We start from the raw sequence: 14,515 nt of genomic DNA on the forward strand, positions 1-14,515 counted from the left end.
CCATGCATGAGCTCACACTTCCATTACTGCATGTGGTTTGTGGCCTGAGTGTGAAGACCCCCTGGGCGAGCTCATTTCCTGTGCATTCAGAGGTCTGGAGACCCTCAGCAGACAGCCCAGAATCCCCCTCACCTGCTAAGTGGCATGGGGGCATTGCCATACCAGGACAGCGTGACCCGTGACAACTGTCAGAGCAATCGTCTCCTAGTGGGGAGACAACCTGGGAGATTTTCACCACAATTGTCTTTAAACCATTTTTTTATGTGTGCATCTCAGGGGGAAAAATGTATTTTATGTTACGCTCCTGTGGAACTTGGGCTCTTTACAAAAGCTTTTATAAAATGAAACCTCGCTGAACTTTGCCAGGGAATGGGGCACTTAGAGTTACTTTCTTTTTTTGTTTTATGAAAGCATCAGCACAAAACCAAGCAACCTCTGTTTAAACCTTTGTTAAAAATCTAAAAATACACATTCACTTTCCTGCCTTTAAGCCATCAGCTGTGGCTGACAGTTCCCCCCTCAGTGAGAAGCCTGCCGGGTTAGAGATTCTAGCAGCGTCACCACGGTGAGGAGCACAGACATGCCATGCACGGGGCTTGGGGGTCAAGGACGCTCACCCCGCCCCTACGTGATCCCGAGCTGCCCTTTTTTTGCGATTTGCCTTCTCCTCAGACTGAATGGGGGACACGTTCCACTTAGTCTCTGAGCTTGCTTCACCGAGGTTTTATTTTACTGTCCGCACTTTTTAGTGGTTAAAGAAATATAGTTATCCTCGGGCTTTGGGGCAAATGAGATATGGGGTTATTTAAGAGAAATTAAAAACAACTACTGCTTTTAAATTTCTGCGTATTTGCCTCAGTGACTTAAATCTTCCACGTGATTCTTCATTTTAAAGACGTGTTAGAGGGTGGAAAACAAGCTTAAAACCAGAAGGCTTCAGAGAAGGCAGACTCGCCGAGAAGCATCCAGCTTCAGGCGCGGCGGTTCCTGCCGGCCGTGGGAAGGCCGGGGAGGCTCTGTGAGGATTCGGTTGAATCGTATGAAATTGCCGTTTTTGTCGGTCAAGAACGGTGGCATGTTGGCTATTTCGTATGGCTCAATGTGATGGTTTCCCGACTCTGGCCCTCCTGTCCTGGACTCACCTGAGCCTTCTCCACCTTTTTTTTTTTTTTTTTAAATCACAGTGAACTTGACGTACTTTGCTGTTTTTACCCTGAGAACTTCCTCACTAAACTCCTTTTGCATCGCCAGTAGGCACCTTTCCGGAGCACCTGGGGTGCGGGCTCCGGGTACACGTAGCACGGGACTCTAGGGCAGGGCGACTGCCCAGGCGAGAGGCCTGTGCCGGCTTCCTGGCCATCCCTTGCATGTGCTGGAGTCACTGGACTTGGAGGCACCGTTTAAACTGGGTGTCTCGCTGAGGACCATTAGCAGCAGGCAGGGGTCAACCCCATTAAAACAGTGCAAGTCTCTGAACAGAGCCTGAGAGCACTGGGCTCCAGCACTTTCGCTAGCCCCATTGAAAGGCACGCTGGGGTGACAGAGGCTCTCCCGGGGTCCCAGGGGCCAGAGCGGGTGTGCTGTGGGGCAGCCGAGTTTTCTGGGCCGCGATGACGTCCTGACGAGCAGGGCCATGCAGACCCTTCTGGGACAGGCTCTTTGCACCTGCCCATGCTGGATTCCTACACGCAGTTTGCCATCGCTGGTACGGAGTCCAGACTGGTCTCTTCTTTGGAAATGGATCTGAAATCAGCTGCCCCTTTTCCATTTTTGAACAAATATTCGGTTGCTCAGCCCTGGTTTACATTTCTGACTTCTTAATGCATGCTTGTTAATAAAGTCATACTTTCCTCAAGGTTTTGTAAAAAGCCCAGGTTTCTTTTCTTCTGAAAGGAAAAAAAATCCGTAAATCACTCATGATTCTGTTTATAGATGGCGACGTTTGGAGCTTTCCTCCACAAAGGGGCTTTCTGCAGGAATTACTTCAATCTGCTGGATATGCTGGTTGTTGGGGTGTCCCTGGTATCATTTGGGATCCAGTAAGTATCCTGGGGTGGGGGTGGGGGTGGGAGCGGGAGCGCAAGGCTGTCGGGCAGGATGGTTAACGTGAGGGATTTTAACGTAATTCATAAAGGCTGGGCATCATTTCAACAATTACATTTAGTTATCTGGGAAACCCTGATGCGCAAGCTGGAAAGCATTGGGACAGTTCACACCGCCCCCTGCCAGGTCAGGCTTATTACTCTCTGTGATACTGGCTTTCAACAGAGAAGTCCCGACTGGGACAGAAGGAAGCCAGGTTCTAGTTCGGGTTCGTCCAGGACCTCAGTTCTCCTATGGGGGTGGGGCGTTCCGGGGATCCTTGTCAGCTTGGCTATCAAAGGCTTCCCCCCTCGATCTCCACGATATACCAGCTGCCATGATCCCTTCCTCTTGGCTTCTACAGTTTTCAGCGAGGAGGGGGTGAAGGCTACAAGTTAGTGCCCTAGGGGTGCCCCAGCAGCTCGCTGCCTGCCTACTCTCCCCCCTGGCTTTCCTGCTGATCTTTAAGCACCTGCGCTCAGGTGCTGGCCATCAATACCCCATATGAGAACACATGCTCACCTACGACCTCTGAGCTCAAGTTCCACGGAGAAGCTGCATCCCCCTCGGAAGACCAAGGACCCCTGCCTGAGACAGCCCTCTCTGTTTGTCCTCACCTCCCACCTGCCCAGAGGGAGGGAGCCCGGAGTTGCAGCTGGAGGGGATGTTCTTACAGCGTCTTTGCAGCTCCCATAAATTCCCAGCTGCGCCTGCCCTCTCCCCCTGCAGCCCTTGCCATGTGCTCCAGGCACCTGCGGGGCCCGGTCAGCTGCAGTCTCCCGCCGGGGGCTTTCCTAGTGCTGCTTCCTCTGCCTGGAGCTCCTTCCCCCTTAGTCTAGCTAACTGCCCCCGCCCCCCGCCCGGGGCTCCCCTGGCTACCACCTCCCAGGCTCCCCTAACATGTGCTCTCCTGGCAGCTCCTCCTGCATCCCCTCCATTGTCCCTTCCCCACACAGGGGGTGACTGCGTCTCTCCCACCCAACAGCGAACTCCTCAGAGGCTGGAGAAGCCCCACACAGAGCAGGTCTCCCAACTTAGAAAGCAAAACCCACCCAACAATATTACAGCCTAAAAGCCAAATACTACCTACCATTTACATGGAGTGAAAAGAGCAAAGCGAATTCCTAAGTTGTGCCTCTGCAGCCTTAGTGGGCGGCCAGGTGAGGGCCTCTGGGAGTGCCCAACGGCCTGGGCCAGGAAGGGCTCCGGAGTGTGGACAGGACGGAGAAGGATCCGCGCGTTGTGTGTGTGTGCGTGCGTGCGTGTGTCTCACGGCGGGAGGTGAGCTCAGCTCCACACGGGCAGTGGTCCTGCAGTGAAGGCCACCTGAAGTAACTTCAGAGTGTTTATCTGACTGTCAGACACTCTGCCTGCCTTCTGTGCTCTTTCCTAGATCCAGTGCCATCTCCGTTGTCAAGATTCTGAGGGTCTTAAGGGTCCTGCGGCCACTCAGGGCGATCAACAGAGCGAAAGGACTTAAGGTTTGGATTTCTGCCCTCCTGGCCGGTCTGCTTTGGTTGGGGCCAGTGCTGGGCTGAGGCTCGATGGGTTTTACGTGGCTGTACATTTGGAAAGGACATTTCTAACCAGCCACACTGCCCCTGGCTAGTGCTGAAAGCATTTGACAACTGATTATCTTTGTTAATTTATTTTTCTTCATATGATTACTGTTTATTATTTTTAAAGATTATTAATGTTTATATCATTTATATTATAATATTTTCTTGGGTTTATTTTGGTCTTTATTCTCAGGCAGGTTGTGTAAAAGGTCTGAGATTTTGCATTTCCCCGAGTCTGTTTATGGGGGCTGGGGTCCGTGTGGACCTGTGTGCCAGGCAGTGCTGTACCCCCAGCGTTTCTTCAGACTAAACCACTTTGGAGGAGACCAGGGAGGGGCTGGTCTACAGGGGTGCTTCTCCTAGGTGGCCACGATACACCTGGGGTAACTCCCCACAGATAACTACCCGAAAAACAAGTGCAAGGGAATGCAAAGTTAGAAAAGCATATAAAAATGCACGTAAATGTAGAAAACCTTGGCTGGTGTTAGCTCATCCCGAGGCAGGTAACGCTCCTCCGCCTTCCCCCGGCTGTCTCTCCCCAGCACGTGGTCCAGTGCGTCTTCGTGGCCATCCGGACCATCGGCAACATCATGATCGTCACCACCCTTCTCCAGTTCATGTTCGCCTGCATCGGGGTCCAGTTGTTCAAGGTACGGGGAACGCGCCTTCTGCCATGAAGCCCAGCTGACCGCTTTGCAGGGAGCCTGCATTTGACTGCCTGTCTGTTTTATACGTAGGGAAAGTTCTATCGCTGTACAGACGAAGCCAAAAGTAACCCCGAAGAGTGCAGGTGAGTGTCCTGAGTGTACACTAAATGCAATTCAATGGCATTTAGTACAGTCACATTGTGGTACAAGCATGGCCTTGGTCTAGGTCCCAACCTTCGTCACCCCCAAAAGACTAGATAGATGGCTTTTGATATTTGCCATGGAATCTCTAAGTGGGGGGAGGGAGTGCATTAAAACCTAAAATAATGATTATGAAATGCCCCAGGGAGTCCCTCTCTCCAGCTGCATGGGTAATTTTTCCCCAAACCAGATCTCTGAAACTCAACTCCCTGGCATTTGGGAGCTGGCTAGCCCCTTCTGACAGGTTCTCCGGGCTACCTTTCTCCCCTTGCTCATGGCACCCACATTTGGGGCATATTTTTATTCACAAGAGGGGACAGGGGAGAGACAAGGTGGGAAACACCTGTATCTCTTATCCCAAGACATCCAGAAGAATATGAAGGCAGGCATGAAACCAGTGCCCAGAGTTGTAAGACTGTGCGGGAGTCTGCGTTTCCCCATCCTTTGGGGATGGCACCACTGAGGTCTGGCTGCGTGCACTGCTCGCGTGTGTTTGGGGTTTCTTCCCAACAGAAGGTGCAGTCAGAGCGAGCCAGCTGCACTGTGACTGGTTATGCACCTCCAGGGCCGCCATCTGTGCAGGCTGGGGGGTGGGGGGCACCCCCTGCAGTTGAGCGGCATAGCAGCAGGCGGAAGACCCCTTCTCTTCTCTTGCTAAGCCTCTTCTTCCCCATCTGTGACATAAAGACATCGGCCCCTTCCCAGAAATGAAATTTAGTGACAAATATTGTGGACCAAAAGTTATAGAATTATTTTAGAAAGAAAACTGGGAATATTGTTAGTACAAAGCGAAGGAATTTGATAACAACTAAAATGTAGTTAAGAGGATACCTGGGCGTGTTTCCCAGAGTCCAGAATTCTCCAGGCCAGAGGTTCAGATCCTTCAGTAATGTATGCTTCGAGCCCGTTGTATATGAGAGGTGTTTATCGTTTAGTAGGTCTCATTTGTTACCAGGCGTATGCTTGCTGTTTGCCTAGTCATTCTGGAGTCTGCTCATTAAACTAGTAGGTACTCGATGATTATTGGAAACTTAGAGTAGATTAAATGCAGGGCAAGAGGAGGACAGGCTCACACAGTGCTCAGTAGTGGGGCCTGGAGGGCAGGCTGAGCTTGACAGACCCTGGACGTGGGCTTGGGGCAGCTGTGACTGATTTCATGTCAAGCCAGGACGACCCACACTTCCTTTCCTCTCTAGGGGGCTTTTCATCCTCTACAAGGATGGGGATGTTGATAACCCTGTGGTCCGTGAGAGGATCTGGCAAAATAGCGATTTCAACTTCGACAACGTCCTGTCTGCTATGATGGCGCTGTTCACGGTCTCCACGTTTGAGGGCTGGCCTGCGTAAGTATAGAGAACATCTTAAGAGTGTCCCAAGCCAGCCAGCCAGCCAGCCAGCCATCCATCCATCCATCCATCCATCCATTCATTCATCCCATCATTCATTCCTAGTTCTAACATGTGCCAGACATGGATGGCTGCCACCGTGCCAGGTCTTTCACAGACCCACACACTTGCTCATTCATAAAAGGTGCTTCTGGTACCAGCCCCCTGCACTGTGGAAGAAACGGTTGTCTTGACATGTTCCTTCAGGGCCCAAACCTAGTCAGAGTCTCAGGTAGTTAGACCAGGCAGGAAGGTCTGTCTCATCAGAGATGTGCAAAATAGGGTTCTGAAGAATGGCTAGGATTTTGATGGGTAAAGCTAAAAAATAAAAAATAAAAAAAATAAAAATCCAGGAAGAAGGGAAAAGGCAGAATACAAAAGGAAAGTCTGTTGTGCCTTTGTTACTCTGTGCTCTGTTGCCCACACCCACTCCTGCCACCCGAACGTACATACATATGCGGAGTCCCGATGCCAAGTCGCCATGCCCAGAGGAACTGCCAGAGGTGGACGGGCTGGTTCTCTGGGACTGGCAGAACTCTCTGGATGCATGGGAGTGTCAGAGTTACTGACAGGAGATCCTGTGGAGTGCGAGGACAGTTGGGTGGGGTTGGTTCATTAGGGCATTGGTCTGGGGAGCAGAGAGACGGGAGTGAGCCCCTTCACTGCGGGGGAGGCACTGGATGCAGCCTTGGGTATTCAACAGTGTGCTTTAATCAGGGTGGCAGCCGAGGGGAAACCAGTGGACTTGGGCCTTGGCGCTCGGAGCAGCTGGGCTCACCTCCTGGCTCTGCCCCTGGGGAGTGTGACTTTGGTCACTTAGCTCCCTCTCTGAGCTTCCCTATGATGAGGACAACTGTAACGTCTGCCTTTCCAGATAGATGGGAAAGTGGCTAGCACAGTGCACCGTGGGGTGGGTGCCTTGGCAGTGCTAAATCTACATCAACATGGGGATAAATTTAACTTGGAGGTGTTACAGTACCCCCCCACCCCCGTTGAGAGTTCTGCTTAGTGTATATTTAACTCTGTGTATATTTCAGTTTGGGGAACCTCTCTCGGTTCTTTGGAAATCCCGGGTTGCTTGCTTATTCTCTTCGTTGGCATATGTACAGTTTTCAGTTCCACCAGCATCTTACATGTGATGTCCTTCCTCTCCCCAGGAGAAAGGAGCATTGTTGAATAGCCAAGAGATCTTTTGTTTTTCAGCCCTCAAAACATCAGCCACCAAATGTATCTCAGGTGTTCCCTCCTCGGGGCGCTGGGCCAGCTGGGTCTAATGCCAGCCATGGAGGGAGCCTTGGAGACCTGTGTGTGTGTGTGTGTGTGTCCATCCGTCCGTCCGTCCGTCCGTTTGGGGGCCATGGGGGGCTCCCGGGGAGGGCTCTGACAGTCAAGGCCCACGGAAGGCGTCGGAAGAGGCACACGGTTGGCTGCTTGGGCTGAGTGGCTGGCAAGGCTCACCTGGTCCTCCTGTTCTCCAGGTTGCTGTATAAAGCCATCGACTCGAGCGGAGAGAACGTGGGCCCTGTCTACAACTACCGAGTGGAGATCTCCATCTTCTTCATCATCTACATCATCATCGTGGCTTTCTTCATGATGAACATCTTTGTGGGCTTTGTCATCGTCACGTTTCAGGAGCAGGGAGAGAAAGAGTATAAGAACTGTGAGCTGGACAAAAATCAGGTTAAAGTCACACACTGTTTGGGCTTCTGTCCCATGAGCACGAGAGGAGTGGCTTGTCTTTTGCCAGCTTCCTCCATGCCCAGAGAAGAGCGTGCACCTGCTGGCTGTCCCCGGGGCTCAGGCCCTGTTCACAGCACCCTCTCGGCCAGTTGGAGCCCTTGCTGGGAAGAATGAGCTTCCCAGATACAGGCTAGGGCTTGTCATCGTGAAATCCACCCCACCCTGCAGAGGAGAAGTCAAAGAATGCTTAGGCCACCTTCCGCACGTGTGACCGGCTAGTGATGGCTCAGGATCTTGGCAGGGGATGTGGCCAAGGGCCGGAAAGGACCCACTGCCCCTCCCACAGTGTGTACGGGGGATCGCATCCGATCTCCTCAACCTCGGCACTACTGACATTTTAGGCTAGATCATTCTTCGTTTGCTTTTGTAGGATGTTTAGTAGAATCTCTTGCCCTGTACCCCCTCGATTCCAGTAGCAACCCACCGCCCTGGGTTTTGTCAACCAGAAGACCTCTCCAGACATTGCTCAATGTCCCCTGCTTGAGAACCATTGACTTAGGGAGAAGTAACCTATCCCACTGCAGCGAAAGTTACTAACTTTAAACCTGGGTCTAAGATTGCCCTGGAGTCACTCCTTCATCATCGACTCCCTTGTTTGAGCCAATCTAAGAGCAGCCGGGACCTCTGGCTCTGATTGCATGAGGATGTGAGGGGGTCAGGAGACGTGCTCCTCTCTGGGCTTGTTCCGTTCCCTCTAGATAGAGAGCACAGGAGTTGCTATGAGAGGTCCCTTCCAGCCCTAAAAGATGGCGAGGTAGAGAGTCTGCTCTGGGAGTTCCCCCTGGGCCCTGGTCGGTAGCACCCCTGTTTGATGATGACATAAGGAGTGGGGGTCATCTGCAAGCCTGGGCTTCCTGAGGGGAAGTGGCTGTGGTGAGGCGGTCTGTCTTGGGCTGCAGCTGTGCCCACTGGGGCGGTGAGGACAGGGCCAGCTGGGTTTGTAGGACGATGTTGCTTTGAGTTGTCAGGGCACCCCTTCAGAGGCCATCAATTATGGTCAGCGGGAAGCCTGGTGCAGCTCTTCATCATCCCCCACCCCCCCTACCTCCCAGCCCCCGGAAGAAGAATATCAGGGCAAGGTCCAGGCCGGCCAGGTAGCAGAGCCAGAGCGGCCATTGTGTCATCTCTTGAGGTCCAGAACAGGTTCGAATTGAGGGGTCCCTGGACTCAGTGTGTGAGGTCACAGCAGGGCCAGATCCTGGACAGAGGGAGCCTGTCTGAAGTCAGAAGCCAGGGTCAAAGCAGGAGAATGGGAGTAGGTCTGGGTCTAGGAGCAAGTGGGGAAGTTGGCTGAGCCGAAAGGGCTGGAGGCTCCCTCTGGGCTGCAAAGAGTAGACCCAGTCTCAGCCCCAGAGTGAGTGGGAAGGACAGTACTCTGGCCGTCATTACTGCTCCTGAGTCTCAGAAGGCCCCAGGGAGACACACGCTAGTTCGCCGTTAGACGCGTGTGGTTAATACGGTCTGGCTCCCGAGAGGTGTCTCGTGTGCATCGGGTCTCAGGGAGTGAGACCAGGCCCTTGGGCTCTGGAGGATTTCTGTGCCTCTTGCTCCCGGGCTGCCTTTCCTCGAGGCGGCCCCGGGCAGAACTGCAGGCGGGACGCACCAGCATGGAGGAAAGGCAGGCACGAGGCCTGGGCAGGCCTCACTCCTCTGCTTCTGCCCACAGGACCTCAGGCGAGGCACTTCCCAGTCTGGACCTCTGTTTAAATCAGGAAAATGGAAGCACGCTGGGTGCCCCGCTTAAGCCCCCACCCCCGGGGGGCCGTGAGGAGCCAATGAGGCGGCGGAGCTGGGGCCCGTGGCCGGCGACGCAGTGTGATGCCCGTGGGGGTGACTGTAGTGGTTTCCCCTGGTCCGTAGTCTGTCGCGGTGGGTGTGCGTCGGCCCTTTCAGAGCGGACGAGACCGGTGTCCTCCCGCCACGGATGTGCTCAGGACCCCTCCTTGCTCTTTTCTGCCATTGCAGCGCCAGTGTGTTGAATATGCCTTGAAAGCACGTCCCCTGCGGAGATACATTCCCAAAAACCCCTACCAGTACAAGTTCTGGTACGTGGTGAACTCCTCGCCTTTCGAATACATGATGTTTGTCCTCATCATGCTCAACACACTCTGCTTGGCCATGCAGGTAAAAATGGAGACGGCCGCGGGGGTCGCGTCTGGGCCTTCTGCGCAGCCCCTCCCGCAGATTCTGGGGCAGGGTGCCGCCCCCTCACAAGAGAATGGGTGTGATTTTCTGATGAGTCTGGGCTGTAGTTTGGCCAGAGTCCCATCCTGGCTAACAGTCCTCACGGTAGGCGTCGGAGATGGCTCTTTTGTTCTAAGAGACTGTCTGTACAGCGTGACCATAGGTAACATTTCCTTGCGGCCTGAGCCTGGCATCCAATCCTATAGACACTTACCGTGGGCCCCCTGAGGCCAGGGAGCATTTAAGGACTAAAAGCTCGGTCTGTGTGGAGTGGGGCAGACGGGCGTTGCAATCCTGCCTTTACTCCTTACCAGCCGGGCCATCTTGACAGGGCAATTTCAATCCCCTGAGCCTTGCTTTCTTCATTGGCAAAATGGGAAATCTATCACACCTATGCCAGAGGTAAGGTTTGCACTGGATAATTCACGTCAGGCACTTGGCGCTAGGCCCATCACAGAGCGAACACCCAATGTTGAAACACAAAACATAAGTCACCTTCCTGTCTTCAAGGAGCTCTTAGAGTAGTGAGAATGGTGGTGGAGAATCTTCCAGCTGGTGAAGTAGAGTTTAGCCTGCGTTATGGCTACTTCTTGCTACCCTGGCACCAAGGCATATGACTCCCGTCAGTTGGCCAAATTCGTATTGACAGTGGGCATTTCCATCAGTTATACTGTCAAGTAGATACTAGGACAAAAGCAAAGGCCAAGGTTTCGATCCACTTTCTACACTGACTTTAAGAACTTAAGTAAATCAAACCAACTCCCAGTGCTGCCTAGAAAATGGGTCCAAAAGCCACCAGAGATACATTCTCTGGCATGTCTTTTAAATTTAAGAAGTCTTCATGAATGAGCAGGATCCCGTGTTGATGTAGGGAAAAGGCGTGAGGTCGAGATGTCATTGCCTTTTATTGAATGTGGACCTCAATGGCATCAGATTTATCCCCAGCCAAATCCTGTCTTTAGTCGTAGGCATCTAGGTGGGTTCTGCCTTGTGCCTGGGTCAAGGCCCTGAATAGAAACCCTGCTGGAGGAAGGGTGGGTTCCCTTCATCCAGAGCAGAGGAAATGAATGTCTTTCCCCTTCATCTTCCAATCATCCTCATTCGTCCAGGCCCCCCTGTGCTTTGTGGTGAGTTAACCACGTGCCGTTGGAACCCGTGGAGGGTTGCCTCCATGTCCAAGCAGAGGGTGGAGGTCTGCAGGGGGCTGGGGAGCCTCCTTTCGTGAGGCTGGCTGGGCCGGGCCTCTGAGAACCTTTCCTCTGACTTTGTCCACAGCACTACGAGCAGTCCAAGATGTTCAACGACGCCATGGACATTCTGAACATGGTCTTCACTGGGGTGTTCACCGTCGAGATGGTTTTGAAAGTCATCGCGTTCAAACCTAAGGTGAGTCTCTGAACCCACTTCTCAAAGGCTGTTGCTGAATCACCCCAGAGAAGCACACGCTTCCTGTTCGTCTCGCGTTACCCAGTGATGCTGATAACTGGGTTATCACCTGAGAACGTTAAAATCTGATTAGGGCATCTGGGTACATATGGAAAAACAAAACTACAGAACAAAAGCTCATGAAAAGAATTCTGAGAAAAAGAAGAAGGTGGGACAGAATTGGGAATTTATAGAATGGAGATGGTTTTGAAACTGGATTTTCTGCCTCTAGAATAGCCCATCCTGCTCTCTCAGGGAAACTGGCCTCGTTGCTCAAGCATGAGGGAAACTGCTGTAACAGAACCCATCAGAAAGAACGTAGCCTTGATTTTACTCTTAGGTTTCCAGGAGAAAGACCTTGGTTTTCCTTGTTCGGGGTCTACAGCTGCTTTTTCACCTTTTATGGAAAGTCCTACCCATTGGGGAGCTCTTACTGTTTATTTGACTTAGAAAAATGTCACTTGACTTTAAGACAAAACAAGACACGAAATTTATTAAACGCTGTTGGGCTAGGCAGCCTATGGTGTCGCCTTTGGGAGGGAGCGGGTCCAGCCCCACGGTTGTCCGTGTCTGTGGTCGAAGAGGCTGACAGCATAGTGTTGAAGAGCATGCCCAACTCGGGATCCAAATCCCTACTCCCCACTTGCTAACACGAGTGTATTCCCTAACAGCTCTGTGCTGGGTTTTCCTCACCCGTAAAACGAGGACAGTACCAGTCCTGTTTCCCAAGGTGGTTGTGAGGGGTAAAGAATCACTATCTGTGCCATGCTTAGCAGAGTGCCTGGCACGTAGTGACGTGCCGCGGACACGTCAGTACTGTTACTGTGACCGCCACCACCATCATCGTCAAGTCACGACACCCCCTCGCTCTAAAACTGTAGACAGAGGAGCAAATCCAGGCTGAGCTGGGGGACATTTGACTCTCAGCCTCTTTGCTAGCAAAGCCCCCAAACTCTCAGTATGAGGCAGTGACAGAATCCGGGGACCCGGTTGTTGGTTCGTCTGTGCGTAAGGCATCTGGATTATGATATGATGGTTTCGCATACTCCATGTTTCCATGGACTTCTAATCCAAAACTGTTCCTTTCTTTAATTTGAATTAATTTTTATGCAATCTTTATCAGATCTTTGTGGACCAAAAAGAAAGGACACTTGTAAGTGGTCACTTGGGGTGATTGCAGTGGGGTCAAACTTGGCACCTTATGCATGGCCAGATGTTATTTTACTGTGACTTGTCCATATCTACATACATACACATCTCCTCCTTTTCCAAATTCATCTTAATTTCCTTTGAGATTTTTGGTTTGCTTCCCTGTCACCTTTACTTCTCTAAACAATATTTGTCTGGATTGATGAAAAAGGTTGTCAAGTAAGAACATCAAAAGGACTTGAGAGAGACAGTGCGGAACCTATCCACGGAATGTTTCTAGATCCCCTTGTCATGTCTTCCCTTGCCTGGTGATTAAGCTCTGAAACGTTTCAGAGCTTGCTCTGGGCCGAAGAGAAGGCACACTCGCCCACGGCATGTGTGTGTGAGAGTGCATGTGTGTCCGTATGCAAACGCGCCCCCGCCAGCGGGCCAGTGCACCCGAGGGCTCGTACACCCCTCTGCCCAGTAAACCACTGATATCAAACCTGGGAGGAGGGTTTGGTGGCATGTGATCAGACTGGTGATATCAGGAGGGAAATGAGTAGCTAATTTTTAATCAGTACTGATTAATCAGAGTTTTAAAATGAGTGATTTCCGCTAGAATTCGTGCTGCTTTGTTGTTTTGCCCAGCAAGATGTTTCCGGAGCATGAAACAGCAATAGGAGCGTTTCCGTGCTTGAGAGGAGCACTGTCTCCGCGTTCGCCGAAGCTGGGAGAGACAGGTTTTATGTGGAGGAGACGGGGAGAATCAGTTCCCTAAGAAACAAAGCCCTTCTTAAAATGCTTTTCCACTTTCCCTTGTTTTTCTCTTCTGGGTTGACAAAGCAAGCCCAGGGAGGGTAGGCTTTCACTGAGAAGCCCTCTCTCATCAGAGGGGCAGTCGGGCTACGGAGCAAGGTTACAGAGGCTGCCGAGGGAAGAATCTTCCAGGAGAAGCCCACGTGGGACAAAGGGCCGCATGGGAACCTTTGGGTCTCATCTCAGGAAAGCCTTTGTCTCTGTGAGGAGTTTGTTACAGGGCCCTTTGGGGCAGTGTTATCCACAGCGAGGGCACACCTTCTAGGAAAACTTGCCAGCATCTGTCAGGAGAGATGGGGTTGCAGCTGTTCTGGGATACAGATACAGAAAGTGAAGTTGGACAAAATCCTTTCTGGTGGACGAGAAGGCACTGTGAGGGGGATGGGTTAAAAGAAGTCAGGAAACCTGACCATGGGGACTTCTGTATTCAAGAGCCCGCCGGAGAGGTGGGGTCTCCCAAGAGCACACATTTAGGGAGAAGTGGTTCGAAGACTCGGCAGGCCAGGTCACCCCGCCTCCATAAGCAGGGAGGGCTGAGATGGAGAGGCGGAGGTAGCAAACCCAGAGCCAGGAGCTGCTCTGGCTGGGGAGTCAGGCTCACTGCATGGGAAGAGCTGTTCTGAGCATTGGTTCTAGGCAAGAGCGCAAGGTGGCAAGAAGCCGAAGAGCAGAATTGGGGGAAAGCAAGCAGGCTGTTGAGTGTATTATATCTGCTCCCCAAGGGAAACCCCACCGTCTGGCATTGACCTTGCACACTCTGGATGGTACTTTTGACTTGGAGGTGCTTGTGCCATCCTAGGCTTTTAAAAGGGAGGCCCTAATTGAAGTAAGGTAAGCCTACTTCCCTGGCTTTTCCCTCCGGAACTCCCAGGGGAAGCCACTGGACGTCTCCAGTGAATTCTCTTGCTCCAAGGAGGGAGACTGAGGAAGAAGGGCCTTCCCCAAAGTACTGGCTGCTGCAGGAATAAAGAGCACTTCCAATTTGGTGGGGCTCCGTCTTGGTGCTCCCAGATGTCACCTGCCCGTCCAGCACGTACCCGAGCCCAGGTTAGCTGCCTCGGCTGTGGGCTTTTCCCCAAAGAGCCACACTCTGTTCCCAGGTCTGCATTTTCATCTTGGTTCTACCTCGAAAATGGCTAATTTATACCCCTGGCCACTTGGGCTTGGGAAGAGTAGACGGTAGTTGGGTTTGGGGGAAGAGGAGAGTGTTTTGGCGCTGTTCTCCTCTGTCAGTGCAGAGCTGCTGCACGGTGGACACCGGCGTTTGGTGCCACCAGCCTCCTGGGATGGCATTCCCTGCCCCAGGGACCCTGGCCAAATACGGGCTCTTAAAGCCTTAGCAGTC

General features: G+C 52.3%; 1 protein-coding gene across 2 annotated transcripts in view; it reads left to right on the plus strand.

Moving 5' to 3' along the window:
• The window catches only part of CACNA1D (calcium voltage-gated channel subunit alpha1 D), a 291,334-nt gene that overhangs the window by 223,911 nt on the left and 52,908 nt on the right, over window positions 1-14,515 (plus strand). For both annotated transcript variants that reach the window (XM_057311797.1, XM_057311796.1), the window contains 8 exons: window positions 1,933-2,039; window positions 3,476-3,563; window positions 4,184-4,291; window positions 4,379-4,431; window positions 5,686-5,832; window positions 7,353-7,554; window positions 9,580-9,738; window positions 11,074-11,184. In XM_057311797.1, coding sequence (XP_057167780.1) covers window positions 1,933-2,039; window positions 3,476-3,563; window positions 4,184-4,291; window positions 4,379-4,431; window positions 5,686-5,832; window positions 7,353-7,554; window positions 9,580-9,738; window positions 11,074-11,184 — 975 coding nt within the window. The remainder of the gene's footprint in view (window positions 1-1,932; window positions 2,040-3,475; window positions 3,564-4,183; window positions 4,292-4,378; window positions 4,432-5,685; window positions 5,833-7,352; window positions 7,555-9,579; window positions 9,739-11,073; window positions 11,185-14,515) is intronic.

Source organism: Ursus arctos, unplaced genomic scaffold (genome assembly GCF_023065955.2).
Source record: "Ursus arctos isolate Adak ecotype North America unplaced genomic scaffold, UrsArc2.0 scaffold_14, whole genome shotgun sequence".
Classification (NCBI taxonomy): Eukaryota; Metazoa; Chordata; class Mammalia; order Carnivora; family Ursidae; genus Ursus; species Ursus arctos.